General features: G+C 43.5%; 1 protein-coding gene across 1 annotated transcript in view; it reads left to right on the forward strand.

Annotated features, from left to right (window-relative positions):
• LOC124013368 (vacuolar protein sorting-associated protein 45-like) overlaps positions 1–15,505 on the forward strand; it is a 30,366-nt gene extending 14,861 nt beyond the window's left edge. The window contains exon 15 of the mRNA XM_046327672.1: positions 14,838–15,505. Within this exon, the coding sequence (XP_046183628.1) occupies positions 14,838–14,922 (85 nt within the window). The 3' untranslated portion in view covers positions 14,923–15,505. The remainder of the gene's footprint in view (positions 1–14,837) is intronic.
• The last annotated feature ends 465 nt before the right edge of the window (positions 15,506–15,970 follow it).

Here is a 15,970-nt window from a genome sequence, read left to right on the forward strand (position 1 = left end):
ATAGAAATATAATCCATAGAGGGCAGTTTCCATTCATGTCAGGACTGTCTGCCAATGCTAGTGTACCCATGAGTTTAAAAGTAAAAATAGGGGCGGCAGGTAGCCTCGTGGAGCGTTGGGCCAGTAACCGAAAGGTTGCTAGATCGAATCCCAGAGCTGACAAGGTGAAAATCTGTCGTTCTGTCCCTGAACAAGGTTCCACTGTTCCTAGGCCGTCATTGTAAATAATAATTTGTTCTTAACTCACTTGCCTAGTTAAATAAATGTTTAAAAAGTGCCAGGGTTAGAGGTTCCAAAATCCTTCTATGGATTATATCTATGGCCACAACGCAACGAGCTGTTCTATATTTGGAGTGCTTTCTGCCCTAACTGCGGCTTTCCCGGCTGTAAATGCTTGTGATTAAACTTAATCCACAGATATTTTTTAGAAGCTATTAATGCTCTATCAAAATGATGCTTTCTGGTGTAGTATTTTGAATACTTTTATCTATGTCTGTTCAGACAGGAGTATTATTATGTTGGGGGGGGGTGTATAGCCTAAATTATTTAGATTTATCGGGGGGTGCGGTAGCACCCCTACCTCCCGCGGCTTTGGTCCCAGTCAGTATAAGATGCAATGTCATGGCCCCGCACGCCTGTGGGGAAGACAACCTGTGGGTAGCCTATTGGCTCACGGCAAACACTTAACCTTTTTCAAATGCAGTTTTCTTGTCTCTTGTTTTAGTCAATTACAAAAGTGCATTTAAGAGAAGTTCAACATGTCTAAAGATGACTTTTCAACATTGGCTGCTCCCGAGCGTTCTCAATACTTAATGTTATAAAGTCATATTGTAGGGCTTCCCTCATGGCCCTATTCATGATGGTGCTAGCAGCCACGTGAGTGAAGCTACAGTACCTTCAGAAAGGATTCACACCCCTTGATTTTTCCCCACATTTTGTTGTGTTACAGCCTGAATTTAAAATGGGATTCAATTTAGATTTTGTGTCACTGGCCAACACACAATACCCCATAATGTCTAAGTGGAATTATGTTTTTAGATTAAAAAAATAATAATAATTACTTAAAAATGAAACGCTGAAATGTGTTGAGTCAATAAGTTTTCAACCCCTTTTGTTATAGCAAGCCTAAATAAGTTCAGGAGTAACAATGTGTTTTACAAGTCACATAATAATTTGCATGGACTCACTCTGTGTGCAATAATAGTGTTTCCTAAACAAATGTTATGACTACCTCATCTCTGTACCTCACGCATACAATTATCTGTAAGATCCCTCGGCCAAGCAGTGAATTTCAAACACATTCAACCACAAAGACCAGGGATGTTTTCCAATGACTTAAATCGGCATAAATCTACGGAAGACCTGAAAATGGTTGTCTTGCAATGATTAAGAACCAACTTGAGAGCTTGAAGAATTTTGAAAATAATACATTTTGCACAATCCAGGTGTGGAATGCTCTTGGAGACTAAACCAGAAAGACTCACAGCTGTAATCGCTGCCAAAGGGACTTCTACAATGTATTGACTCGTTTGTGAATACTTATGGAAATGAGATATTTCTGTAAGTATGATATTTTAATTTTCATTAAATTAGCAAAAATGTCAAAAACATGTTTTCACGTTGTCATTATGGGGTAGTGTGTTTAGATTGGTGCGTAAAAATATATATTTAATCCATTTTGAATTCAGGCTGTAACACAACAACATGTGGAATAAGTCAAGGAGTAGGAATACTTTCTGAAGGCACCGTAGCTACCGATGGGAACATTAAGCTAGCCAAGACCAGCAAACACAAACGGACTATACAGCTACAAATAGTACTCGTGGAATTACAAATGGCCTATATTAAACAAGTTAAATGTCTTACCTGTGAAATATATGTTTTCCACACGTATAACTAAGTGTAGCCTACTTGGACACTTCCAACTCTCCCACGCCGAATAGCCTGAAGCCACAGGACTCTTCTCGCAGGCTCTATTTCCCTGCGTGGGAGCATTGCAAACTGTAGGTTGGGATTTCTGACCTGATTACAGGTACATTGAACAACACAGTAGCTTTCTGATATGTTTTGTTATTTCTTTATTACAAAAAAATGACAATGAAGTTGGGAAAGAATGGTTTTGTTTCCCCCAATTTGTTGGAATGGTCGAGGGGAACTCCTTCTTATGACGGAATATCAACTCCGAGTCAGCCTACACTTTACGTGCAGAACACTAAGTTTCTATTCAATTTACAGAAATGACTTCGATAATGTTAACGGGGCATTTCAGTTTTTACACAATTTATTCAGATTAACTTCAATAATGTTAAAGGGGAATTTTACTTGATGAACATTAATTTCACTCGTTACATTTTTTTTGTCAAATGTCCCTTTAATATCTAACTTTTCTGTTGATGGGGGTTCACTGTTCTGACGTTGACTACGGATATTAGTTGTGATAGGTATGGTTTACTATGTCCATGTTATCCCTAGCTTGAATGGCGTCACCTAAAGAGTAATTCAACTTGCATACCTTCCTCTTTTGAACCTTTATTAGTTATTTGTGTTGCTTTGTGAGGCCCTTCTTCGGAAAAGCAGTTTTTGCTTAATTAACCTGGTATTTACCGAATCGCTACTCTTCTCTCTCTCGTTCTCTCCCCCTTTTTCTCTCTGACGGTGTTGGCTGAATGAAGAGTTTGTCTACGGACAGCCTTTCTTTCCCGCTCCCTCTCCCTCCATCTATCTCTCTGTCTGACTGACAGTGTTGGCTGAATAAATCATTGTTTAGCTATCTATACATATTTCTCTCTCTCAGGCTGAGCTGAATAGAACTTTGTGTGATCACGTGACACAGGGGTGCTCAGGAGATGCTTCAGCGCTCTTTTTGCAGTGTCCCTTTCTGACACTCCTGTGTGGGATCACCCCTGTTCTCTTTCATCACTGGGTCTGGACACACACACACACACACACACACACACACACACACACACACACACACACACACACACACACACACACACACACACACACACACACACACACACACACACACACACACACACACACACACACACACACACACACACACACACACACACACACACACAAACCCACGTCAAACCCTGACGTCGAACCATGCATTTCTCTCCCGGTTATATGACAACTTAGTGCTCCTCATCAGCCTTTTATGAGTTTCCAACCTGAGCTGGCCTGAGATTGACCAGGTTTTACACGACAAGGGATTTAGGCAAGAGAGACCAACGGTCCCGGTTTGCAGTGTGATTACATTACCTAGGTTGCTAAGCAGCACCCATGTGCTGAGTGATGATGCTCCTTGGCCCCGCGCCTTTGACATTTATAGCATTTGCTGACGCAACTCAGGTGAAGTGTCTCTCGCTCTCGGTTATGCAACACCATCTAACAATGTCCACCTCTGGGAATTGAACTTGCAACTTCCTTGCTCTGATCCTGAGGCGTTTCGTGTTATACTGCAGCACTCACTTTTGTGCTGCCGAAGATGATAGGTGCACCTGTGTGTGTTGTGAGGTTTATTTTTAGCGTGCTGTTGCTATCCCATGCCAGGGAAATGCTGGTACTCGCTATATATGGGTTGTTTATATTTTAGTGTCTTGATGTTGTCTCTGTTTTGTCTGTCACAGGCAGGCTTGTTTATATAAGCTGACCTTGACATACTGTCATATGATCATATTTCAATTAACAGGTGCAAGCTGTATTTTAATTGTTATGTTGTCCAAGATTCAAAATTCTGCCCGTTTTATATTTGAGTATATTTTATACTCTTAGGGTAGATTCTAGTGACCCTAGACAGCCGTCTCCTGTCGTTGTGACATTGAGTAAGACACTTAACCTATAGGTTAAACAGGGGGGCAGGGCAAGGTGTTGCCCTCCTGACTGGTTGATCCTGGTTTCCAACTCTTCTGGGCATTGGTGTGTGTTGCTTGGGAGGTTGGGTTAAAAGCAACACACAAAAAAACAAAATTCTATGATCTGAAAATGTTAATGCACATTGAAGTACTCTTCTAAACATCTACTTGCCTGTTATTTTGCCTTTTAATGTTTGCTGTGACGGCACGTCCCATGCTTCTTTAAAAAATTTTTTTTAGCTCATAGCGCTGCGTGTGGCGCAATTGAACCATGTTCTACCCCCTCACCCAGAGGCACTATAAGCCAATAGGAATGGGGCTCTTTAATGCATCTTTAAGCTTCTCCTCTGTGTCTTTCCCCCTTTGTGTACTGCATGAGTTGCTCGCTTCCCATTGGTACTCACTCACAAGTTGTTTCATGATAATGTTCCCTGCAATCAGCAACACAAAGACACAGTTAACCCCTTTTGGGGGATTTGTCCTAGGCCACCCTCTACTGCTGTGTACCGTCTCAGTGGGCCAAAAGCTGGAAATACAGTGCCTTCAGAAAGTATTCCCCTTGACTTATTCCACATTTTGTTGTGTTACAGTGCAATTCAAAATTGATTAAATATATATTTTTTATAAATCTCACCCATTTACACCCAATTCTTCATAATGGCAAAGTGAAAACATGTTTTTAGAATTTTTAGCTAATTTATTTACAATATTTGAACATTTATTATTTTTTTAAGTTCTTCAGGCTTTGTCAAGTTGGTTGTTGATCATTGCTGGACAGACATTTTCAAGCTGATTTATGTCAAAACTGTAACTCAGCCACTCAGGAACATTCACTGTCTTCTTGGTAAGCAACTCCAGTGTATATTTGTCCTTGTGTTTTAGGTTATTGTCCTGTTGAAAGGTGAATTTGTTTCCCAGTGTCTGTTGGAAAGCAGACTGAACCAGGTTTCCTGCAGAATTTTTCCTGTGCCCATCTCTATTTCATTTCTTTTTATCCCCCCCAAAAACTTGCTAGTCCTCGCCGATAACATGATGCAGCCACCACCATGCTTGAAAATACACTGCTCAAAAATATAAAGGGAACACTTAAACAACACAATGTAACTCCAAGTCAATCACACTTCTGTGAAATCAAACTGTCCACTTAGGAAGCAACACTGATTGACAATACATTTCACATGCTGTTGTGCAAATGGAATAGACAACAGGTGGAAATTATAAGCAATTAGCAAGACACACTCAATAAAGGAGTGGTTCTGCAGGTGGTGACCACAGACCACTTCTCAGTTCCTATACTTCCTGGCTGATGTTTTGATCACTTTTGAATGCTGGCGGTGCTTTCACTCTAGTGGTAGCATGAGACAGAGTCTACAACCCACACAAGTGGCTCAGGTAGTGCAGCTCATCCAGGATGGCACATCAATGCGAGCTGTGGCAAGAAGGTTTGCTGTGTCTGTCAGCGTAGTGTCCAGAGCATGGAGGCGCTACCAGGTGACAGGCCAGTACATCAGGAGACGTGGAGGAGGCCGTAGGAGGGCAACAACCCAGCAGCAGGACCGCTACCTCCACCTTTGTGCAAGGAGGAGCAGGAGGAGCACTGCCAGAGCCCGGCAAAATGACCTCCAGCAGGCCACAAATGTGCATGTGTCTGCTCAAACGGTCAGAAACAGACTCCATGAGGGTGGTATGAGGGCCCGATGTCCACAGGTGGGGGTTGTGCTTACAGCCCAACACCGTGCAGGACGTTTGGCATTTGCCAGAGAACACCAAGATTGGCAAATTCGCCACTGGCGCCCTGTGCTCTTCACAGATGAAAGCAGGTTCACACTGAGCACATTTGACAGACGTGACAGAGTCTGGAGATGCCGTGGTGCACGCATCCTCCAGCATGATCGGTTTGGCGGTGGGTCAGTCATGGTGTGGGGTGGCATTTCTTTGGGGGGCAGCACAGCCCTCCATGTGCTCGACAGAGGTAGCCTGACTGCCATTAGGTACCGAGATGAGATCCTCAGACCCCTTGTGAGACCATATGCTGGTGCGGTTGGCCCTGGGTTCCTCCTAATGCAACACAATGCTAGACCTCATGTGGCTACAGTGTGTCAGCAGTTCCTGCAAGAGGAAGGCATTGATGCTATGGACTAGCCCACCCGTTCCCCAGACCTGAATCCAATTGAGCACATCTGGGACATCATGTCTCGCTCTATCCACCAACGCCACGTTGCACCACAGACTGTCCAGGAGTTGGCTGATGCTTTAGTCCAGGTCTGGGAGGAGATCCCTCAGGAGACCATCCGTCACCTCATCAGGAGCATGCCCAGGCGTTGTAGGGAGGTCATACAGGCACGTGGAGGCCACACACACTACTGAGCCTCATGTTGACTTGTTTTAAGGACATTACATCAAAGTTGGATCAGCCTGTAGTGTGGTTTTCCACTTTAATTTTGAGTGTGACTCCAAATCCAGACCTCCATGGGTTGATCAATTTGATTTCCATTGATCATTTTTGTGTAATTTTGTTGTCAGCACATTCAACTATGTAAAGAAAAACGTACTTAATAAGAATATTTCATTCATTCAGATCTAGGATGTGTTATTTTAGTGTTCCCTTTATTTTTTTGATCAGTGTATGAAGAGTGGTACTCGGTGATGTGATGGATTTGTCCAGATAATAATGCTTTATATTCAGGACAGAAAGTTAATTTCTTTGCTACATTTTTTGCAGTTTTACTTTAGTGCCTTATAAAAACAGGGTGCATGTTTTGGAGTAAAAAAATAAATTATATACCGGCATCCTTCTTTAAACTTTGTCATTTAGGTTAGTATTGTGGAGTAACTGCAATATTATTGATCTATCCTCAGTTTTCTCTTATCACAGTAGTTTTTCCAACAATTGTTTACAGACAGATAATTTCACTTATAATTCACTGTATCACAATTCCAGTGGGTCAGAAGTTTACATACACTAAGTGGACTGTGCTGTTAAACAGCTTGGAAAATGCCAGAAAATGATGTCATGGCTTTAGAAGCTTCTGATAGGCTAAGTGACATAATTTGGGCCAATTGTAGGTGTACTTGTGGATGTATTTCAAGGCCTACCTTCAAACTCAGTGCCTCTTTGCTTGACATCATGGGAAGATCAAAAGAAATTAGCCAAGACCTCAGAAAGAAATTGTAGACCTCCACAAGTCTGGTTCATCCTGGGGAGCAATTTCCAAATGCCTGACGGCACCACGTTCATCTGTACAAACAATAGTACGCAAGTATAAATACAATGGGACCATGCAGCCATCATACCACTCAGGAAGGAGACGCGTTCTGTCTCCTAGAGATGAATGTACTTTGGTGCGAAAAGTGCCAATCACTCCCAGAACAACAGCAAAAGACCTTGTGAAGATGCTGGAGAAAACAGGTACAAGAGTATATATATCCACAGTAAAACTAGTCCTACAGTGCCTTGCGAAAGTATTCGGCCCCCTTGAACTTTGCAACCTTTTGCCACATTTCAGGCTTCAAACATAGATATAAAACTGTATTTTTTGTGAAGAATCAACAACAAGTGGGACACAATCATGAAGTGGAACGACATTTATTGGATATTTCAAACTTTTTTAACAAATCAAAAACTGAAAAATTGGGCGTGCAAAATTATTCATTCCCCCTTAAGTTAATACTTTGTAGCGCCACCTTTTGCTGCGATTACAGCTGTAAGTCGCTTGGGGTATGTCTCTATCAGTTTTGCACATCGAGAGACTGACATTTTTTCCCATTCCTCCTTGCAAAACAGCTCGAGCTCAGTGAGGTTGGATGGAGAGCATTTGTGAACAGCAGTTTTCAGTTCTTTCCACAGATTCTTGATTGGATTCAGGTCTGGACTTTGACTTGGCCATTCTAACACCTGGATATGTTTATTCTTGAACCATTCCATTGTAGATTTTGCTTTATGTTTTGGATCATTGTCTTATTGGAAGACAAATCTCCGTCCCAGTCTCAGGTCTTTTGCAGACTCCATCAGGTTTTCTTCCAGAATGGTCCTGTATTTGGCTCCATCCATCTTCCCATCAATTTTAACCATCTTCCCTGTCCCTGCTGAAGAAAAGCAGGCCCAAACCATGATGCTGCCACCACCATGTTTGACAGTGGGGATGGTGTGTTCAGGGTGATGAGCTGTGTTGCTTTTACGCTAAACATAACGTTTTGCATTGTTGCCAAAAAGTTCAATTTTGGTTTCATCTGACCAGAGCACCTTCTTCTACATGTTTGGTGTGTCTCCCAGGTGGCTTGTGGCAAACTTTAAACAACACTTTTTATGGATATCTTTAAGAAATGGCTTTCATCTTGCCACTCTTCCATAAAGGCAAGATTTGTGCAATATACGAATGATTGTTGTCCTATGGACAGAGTCTCCCACCTCAGCTGTAGATCTCTGCAGTTCATCCAGAGTGATCATGGGCCTCTTGGCTGCATCTCTGATCAGTCTTCTCCTTATATGAGCTGAAATTTTAGAGGGACGGCCAGGTCTTGGTAGATTTGCAGTGGTCTGATACTCCTTCCATTTCAATATTATCGCTTGCACAGTGCTCCTTGGGATGTTTAAAGCTTGGGAAATCTTTTTGTATCCAAATCCGGCTTTAAACTTCTTCTCTTCACAACAGTATCTCGGACCTGCCTGGTGTGTTCCTTGTTCTTCATGATGCTCTCTGCGCTTTTAACGGACCTCTGAGACTATCACAGTGCAGGTGCATTTATACGGAGACTTGATTACACACAGGTGGATTGTATTTATCATCATTAGTCATTTAGGTCAACATTGGATCATTCAGAGATCCTCACTGAACTTCTGGAGAGAGTTTGCTGCACTGAAAGTAAAAGGGCTGAATAATTTTGCACGCCCAATTTTTCAGTTTTTGATTTGTTAAAAAAGTTTGAAATATCCAATAAATGTCGTTCCACTTCATGATTGTGTCCCACTTGTTGTTGATTCTTCACAAAAAAATACAGTTTTATATCTTTATGTTTGAAGCCTGAAATGTGGCAAAATGTCGCAAAGTTCAAGGCGGCCGAATACTTTCGCAAGGCACTGTATATCAACATAACCTGAAAGGCCACTGCTCCAAAACCGCTATAAAAAAGCCAGACTACGGTTTGCAACTGGACATGGGGACAAAGATCGTACTTTTTGGAGAAATGTCCTCTGGTCTGATGAAACAAAAATAGAACTGTTTGGCCGTAATGACCATTTATGTTTGGATTTATGTTTGGGGGAGGCTTGCAAGCCAAGGAACACCATCCCAACTGTGAAGCACGGGGGTGGCAGCATCATGTTGTGGGGGTGCTTTGCTGCAGGAGGGACTGGTTCACTTCACAAAATAGATGGCCACATGAGGTAGGAAAATGATGTGGATATATTGAAGCAACATCTCAAGACTTCAGTCAGGAAGTTAAAGCTTGGTTGTAAATGGGTCTTCCAAATGGACTATGACCCCAAACATACTTCCAAGGTTGTGGCAAAATGGCTTAAGTACAACAAAGTCAAGGTATTGGAGTGGCCATCACAAAGCCCTGAACTCAATCCTATAGAAAATTTGTGGGTGTCACGCCTTGGTCATTGTATTTTGTGTTTTCGTTATATATTTGGTTAGGCCAGGGTGTGACATGGGTTTATATGTTGTGGTTCTTATTGGGGTTTTTGTAGTTATTGGGATGACGGCTGAGTAGGGGTGTTGCATAGGCTTGGCTGCCTGAGGCGGTTCTCAATCAGAGTCAGGTGATTCTCGTTGTCTCTGATTGGGAACCGTATTTAGGAGCCTGGGTTTTGCTTTGTATTTTGTGGGTGATTGTTCCTGTCTCTGTGTAGTGTTCACCAGATAGGCTTAATAGGTTTCACGTTCCATTTGTTATTTAGTTATTTCATGTATCGTTCCGTTTTTCTTCATTAAAGACATGAGTAACCACCACGCTGCATTTCGGTCCGACTCCCTTTCAACAAACGAAGAACGCCGTTACAGGATTACCTACCACACACGGACCGAGCAGCGTGTTAACAGGCAGGCGCCAAAGGAGAGACAACAGAAGCAGCTGCAGTGGGAGAGGCTGCACCACTTGGAGAATTGGACATGGGAGGAAGAACTGGACGGAAAAGGACCCTGGGCTCAGCCTGGTGAATATCGCCGCCCAAGGAGGAACTAGAGGCGGCTAAAGCGGAGAGGCGCTGGTATGAGGAGACAGCACAGCGACGTGGATGGAAGCCCGAAAAGCAGCCCAAAAAAATTATTGGGGGGGGGGCTTACAGGGAGTATGGCTATGCCAGGTAGGAGACCTGCGCAAACTCCCTGTGCTTACCGGGGGGCTAGAGAGACCGGGCAGGCACCGTGTTATGCTATGGAGCGCACAGTGTTTCCAGTGCGGGTGCATAGCCCGGTGCGGTTCATACCAGCCCTTCGTATTGGCCGGGCGAGAGTGGGCATCGAGCCAGGTAAGGTTGGGCAGGCTCTGTGCTCAAGAGCTCCAGTGCGCCTGCACGGTCCGGTCTATACAGAGCCACCTCCACACACCAGTCCTCCGGGTAGCAGCTCCCCGCACCAGGCTTCCTGTGCATGTTCCTGATCCTGTAGCACCAGTTCCAGCACCACGCACCAGGCCTTCAGTGCGCCTCACCTGTTCAGCACAGCCAGAGCCTTCCTTCCCTCCTGCGCTGTCGGAGTCTCCCGCCTGTTCAGCGCTATCAGAGCCTTCCTCCTCTACAGCGCTGCTGGAGCCTCCGGCCTGTTCGAAGCAGCCAGAGCTGTCAGTCTGCATGAAGCAGCCAGAGGTGTCAGTCTGCAAAGAGCTGCCAGTCTGCAAGGAGCTGTCAGTCTGCAAGGAGCTGCCTGTCTGCAGGGTGCTGTCAGCCTGCATGGAGCAGTCAGAGCTGTCAGTCTGTATGAAGCAGCCAGAGCTGTCAGTCTGCATAAAGCAGCCAGAGCTGTCAGCCTGCATGGAGCAGTCAGAGCTGTCAGTCCGTATGAAGCAGCCAGAGCTGTCAGTCTGCATGAAGCAGCCAGAGCTGCCAGTCTGCAAGGTGCTGCCAAGCCTGCATGGAGCAGTCAGAGCTGTCAGCCTGCATGGAGCAGTCAGAGCTGTCAGTCTGTATGAAGCAGCCAGAGCTGTCAGTCTGCATAGAGCAGCTAGATCCGCCAGTCAGCCATGATCTTCTAGATCTGCCAGTCATTTACATTTAGATTACATTTAAGTCATTTAGCAGACGCTCTTATCCAGAGCGACTTACAAATCCAGATTCTTCCAGATCTGCCAGTCAACCAGTCTCTTCCAGATCTGCCAGTCAACCAGTCTCTTCCAGATCTGCCAGTCAACCAGTCTCTTCCAGATCTGCCAGTCAACCAGAATCTTCCAGATCTTCTAGTCAACCAGAATCTTCCAGATCCGCCAGCCAGCCAGGATCTACCGGAGCCGGCTACCTACCTGAGCTTCATCTCAGTACTGGGCTTCCTCTCAGTACTGGGCTTCCCCTCAGTTCCGGGCTGCCCCTCAGTCCCGAGCTGCCCCTCAGTCCCGAGCTGCCCCTCAGTCCCGAGCTGCCCCTCAGTCCCGAGCTGCCCCTCACTCTCGAGCTGCCTCTCAGTCCCGAGCTGCCCCTCAGTCACGAGCTGCCCCTCAGTCACAAGCTGCTCCTCAGTTCAGTGGGGTTCTGGGTGAGGACTATTAGGCCATGGTCGGCGGCGAGGGTGGATTATCCCAGGACGCGAAGGGGAGGAACTAGGACATTAATGGAGTGGGGTCCACGTCCCGAGCCGGAACCGCCTCCATGGACAGACGCCCACCCGGACCCTCCCTATGGTTTTGAGGTGCGTCCGGGAGTCCGCACCTTAGGGGGGGGGGGGGTTCTGTCACGCCTTGGTCATTGTATTTTGTGTTTTCGTTATATATTTGGTTAGGCCAGGGTGTGACATGGATTTATATGTTGTGGTTCTTATTGGGGTTTTTGTAGTTATTGGGATTACGGCTGAGTAGGGGTGCTTGGCTGCCTGAGGCGGTTCTCAATCAGAGTCAGGTGATTCTCGTTGTCTCTGATTGGGAACCGTATTTAGGTAGCCTGGGTTTCGCTTTGTATTTCATGGGTGATTGTTCCTGTCTCTGTGTAGTGTTCACCAGATAGGCTGTAATAGGTTTCACGTTCCGTTTGTTGTTTTTGTATTTATTTAGTTATTTCATGTATCGTTCCGTTTTTCTTCATTAAAGACATGAGTAACCACCACGCTGCATTTCGGTCCGACTCTCTTTCAACAAACGAAGAACGCCGCTACAGTGGGCAGAAATGAAATAGTGTGTGTGAGCAAGGAGGCCTAAAAACCTGACTCAGTTACACCAGCTCTGTCAGGAGGAATGGGCCAAAATTCACCCAACTTATCGTCGAAGCTTGTGGAAGGCTACCCAAAACATTTGACCTAAGTTAAACAATTTAAAAGTAATGCTACCAAATACTAATAGAGTGTATGTAAACTTCTGACCCACTGGGAATGTGATGAAAGAAATAAAAGCTTAAATAAATAAGTCTCTCTACTATTATTCTGACATTTCACATTCTTAAAATCAAGTGGTGATCCTAACACACTTAAGACAGGGAATTTTTACCAATATTAAATGTCAGGAATTGTGAAAAACTGAGTTAAAATTGATTTAGCTACGGTGTATGTAAACTTCCAACTTTAACTGTGATATATATATATATATATATATATAAACCTTTAACTAGGCAAGTCAGTTAAGATCAAATTCTTATTTTCCAATGACGGCGTACCCCGGCCAAACCCTCCCTTATCCTGGATGATGCTGGGCCAATTGGCAATCCCATAGGGCAGCGCACAATCACGGCCGGTTGTGATACAGCCGGGGATCAAACCGGGGTACTACTAAGTTATTTGGAATTGTTTTAAGACCGTTGTACCAAGGATCATTTTGCTATTTGATTTAGAATTTTAAGACCCCTTGAAGTAGTGTGCGTGCGTGCGTGCGTGCGTGCGTGCGTGCGTGTGTGTGTGTGTGTGTGAGAGAGAAGAAGGGGCCTTACTGCTATTACTTACCTTTTTGGGGCCTTACTGCTATTAGCCCATACAAACACATTGCATAACAGATGGTGTCTCACAAAATGTTTTCAAGTAAGTTTGTTCTGAATTTTTGTATTTAACACCTTATTTTTGGCACCAAACAGTCTCCATATATACTGTACTTCCATTCATTTTTTGTCTCATGGTCCGACAAACACCGCTCTAGCTCTGTCACCTTTGTTACGTAGGCGGATGCGATGGATTGAGATGTATCCAATGCCGAAAAACAGATACAGTATCTCTAGCTTAAATGGACAGATTTGGAAGTTTTTAATTTTATTATGCTAATTTGATTTCTGCTAGGGTGCGGACATCGACCTTAGGGGGGTTTGCAGTCACCATTGGCCTCATGGTGAAATCCCTGAGTGGTTTCCTTCCTCTCCGGCAACTGAGTTAGGAAGGACGCTTGTATCTTTGTAGTGACTGGGTGTATTGATACATCATCCAAAATGTAATTAATAACTTCACCATGCTCAAAGGGATATTCAGTGTCTGCTTTTTTATTTTTTACACATCTACCAATAGGTTCCCTTCTTTGCGAGACATAGGAAAACCTCCCTGGTCTTTGTGGTTGAATCTGTGTTTGAAATTCACTGCTTGGCTGAGGGACCTTACAGATAATTGTATTTGTGGGGAACAGAGATGAGGTAGTCATTTAAAAATCACGATTAACACTATTATTGCACACAGAATGAGTCCATGCAACTTATGTAACTTGTTAAGCAAAGTTTTACTCCTGAACTTATTTAGGCTTGCCTTAACAAAGGGGTCAAAAACTTACTGAGCTTTTCATTTTTTATTAATTTGTAAAAATGTCCACTTTGACATTATGGGGTATTGTGTGTAGGCCAGTGGCACAAAATCTCTAAATTTGATCAAATTTAAATTCCGGCTGTAACGAAACAGAATGTGGAGAAAGTCGAGGGGTTTGAATACATTCTGAAGGCACCCATACAATACCTACCACTACCATCGTACCACAAGGTTCGTAATCTGTCTTTTGATAACCAGGACTGTTTTCGAACTCTAATATGACTGGATGAATGAGACCCAATCTAGGCAGCTTTGTTCCAAAAACTGCATATTTATGACCTGGAGGTTGTAGGTTCAATACCATTTTCTTCTCTTGTGCCTTTTGAACTTAAACATCAGGATTTTTGTATAGATTTTTTTCGTAGTTGGGTGGATGGTAGGCTATCTGACCTAGGTCCTAGACCATGTGTGTAGTCACTCATTGATATAGGCTCGTCACCCAGAGGAGGCTGCATGAATGGAAACCGACTGCAAACAGATGAGCGTTAACATCAGCAATTGTCACACTGGTATCTCTGATATATCACTATAGTACTCTGTAATCACTGCTTTATCAAAAGTGAACATTTAAAAATAAAACAAATACAATTTATGAGGGTCTTTCATTGGCAGAGGTCTGTAAGAGAGACAAGATGGCTGCTCTTTAGAACCTTACCTTTCGGTGACAGTTAGCCAAAATCTCTCTTGTGTCATTTGCAATGACACCTTTTAAATGATTTGGGTTGATCAGCTAACAGAAATAGGTATTTTGACATTTCTCTAGAGGGTTTCTTATTTTTTATTTTTTTGCCATGTCTCTGCCCTATCCTTGCTTTGAACCCTAACAACGGAACCCTAGTGACACACACTGACACAATAATTGTGTGTCTGTGTAACACAGGGCTAGAATCTGAGGTTATTGTGTCTGCATGTATACCTCTGTCACATGGGCTTCTGTTTTTAGATGAAAACGTATTTTGTGAGTCACAGAGATGATGCTGATGTACTGGCAGTACTGCTCATGCTTCTCTCAGCCTCATGAGGAATGATATCTTCATGTCCCTTTTCTGCCCTCTCACAGCTTCCTGGAGGAAGTGACATTGACGGCGGGTGCGGGCCAGACCGAGAGGGTGCAGAGGGCAGGTGGTCATCCCAACAGACGCTGAATGTTTGTTGACACGCTCACACTCTCACTATATATTGTGTCTGTTCCTTATTGTTGTTACTAGCCCATGCTTTAATTAATGAATGTGTCCCACTAAAAACATTCCAGTGCTCTCAGCTTTCACCACCACACAGCTGGACTCTTTATCGACCCCTTAAAAACTAGTTGTAACTAGGCCAATTAACTCCAACCAAATGAACATGTGACCCAATTAGAAAGCCAGGTTACCTAACCCTGGGTACCAAAGCAAACTGACTTGTGACTGAACAGAGCACAACACTCTCAATGTTAGTGTCCAACATTTGAACATATTGCAGTGTAACATTTCCCCTTACATTGGAGTTAAGTGGAAAACTCCAGTCTGCTCTTATATTAGACCTTTATTTAATTTATAGAAACAGAAGTGACAGAAATACTTTTCAGTCTTGTTTATCTTAAAAGTTCCTATTTGGGCCCAGAATATTAAGAAAAATATATATCTTTAAGATAACATGATGTACAGTGTATGTTTTCCTTCCTTGCCTATGTACATTTCCCCATGCTATGAATATTTTGTGGAAAATACCAATAAATGTAAAGAGTGATGTGTTGTGTTTCTCGTTTATCTTGTACACATTTCCTGTTATGTTGTAATTCTTTCCTTATAAACCCATTTCTTGTCGCTGTTGATGGAAATAGCCATCACTGTTTTGATTTCATTCATGTGTATTGTTATTGTGCACAAATGTCCCTCTTAGATCAATAATGATAACATCATCATCTTTCTCCGTCCAAGTCCATTATGCCAAGCCACACTCTCTCTGAATATCTTCGAGAAGTTACCCTCTGCTGTACTTTCATTGGAACAGTATTTCTGTTCTGTTTCTGCTATGACTTGAAAGTACAGTTTGTTTGGTCTTTTTCTGTGGGCTCGTGTGACTGCTCTGGTTCCACTCAGAGATGTCATGTTTGGGTAAGAAATTGAATGCACAGTATCTAAACCCAAGGTGGAGTCTTTGGGTCCCCCCCCCCCCCCCACATGGCAAACAACCAAAATGTTTGGCAGCCCA

This window comes from Oncorhynchus gorbuscha, linkage group LG24 (genome assembly GCF_021184085.1).
Source record: "Oncorhynchus gorbuscha isolate QuinsamMale2020 ecotype Even-year linkage group LG24, OgorEven_v1.0, whole genome shotgun sequence".
Taxonomy (NCBI): domain Eukaryota; kingdom Metazoa; phylum Chordata; class Actinopteri; order Salmoniformes; family Salmonidae; genus Oncorhynchus; species Oncorhynchus gorbuscha.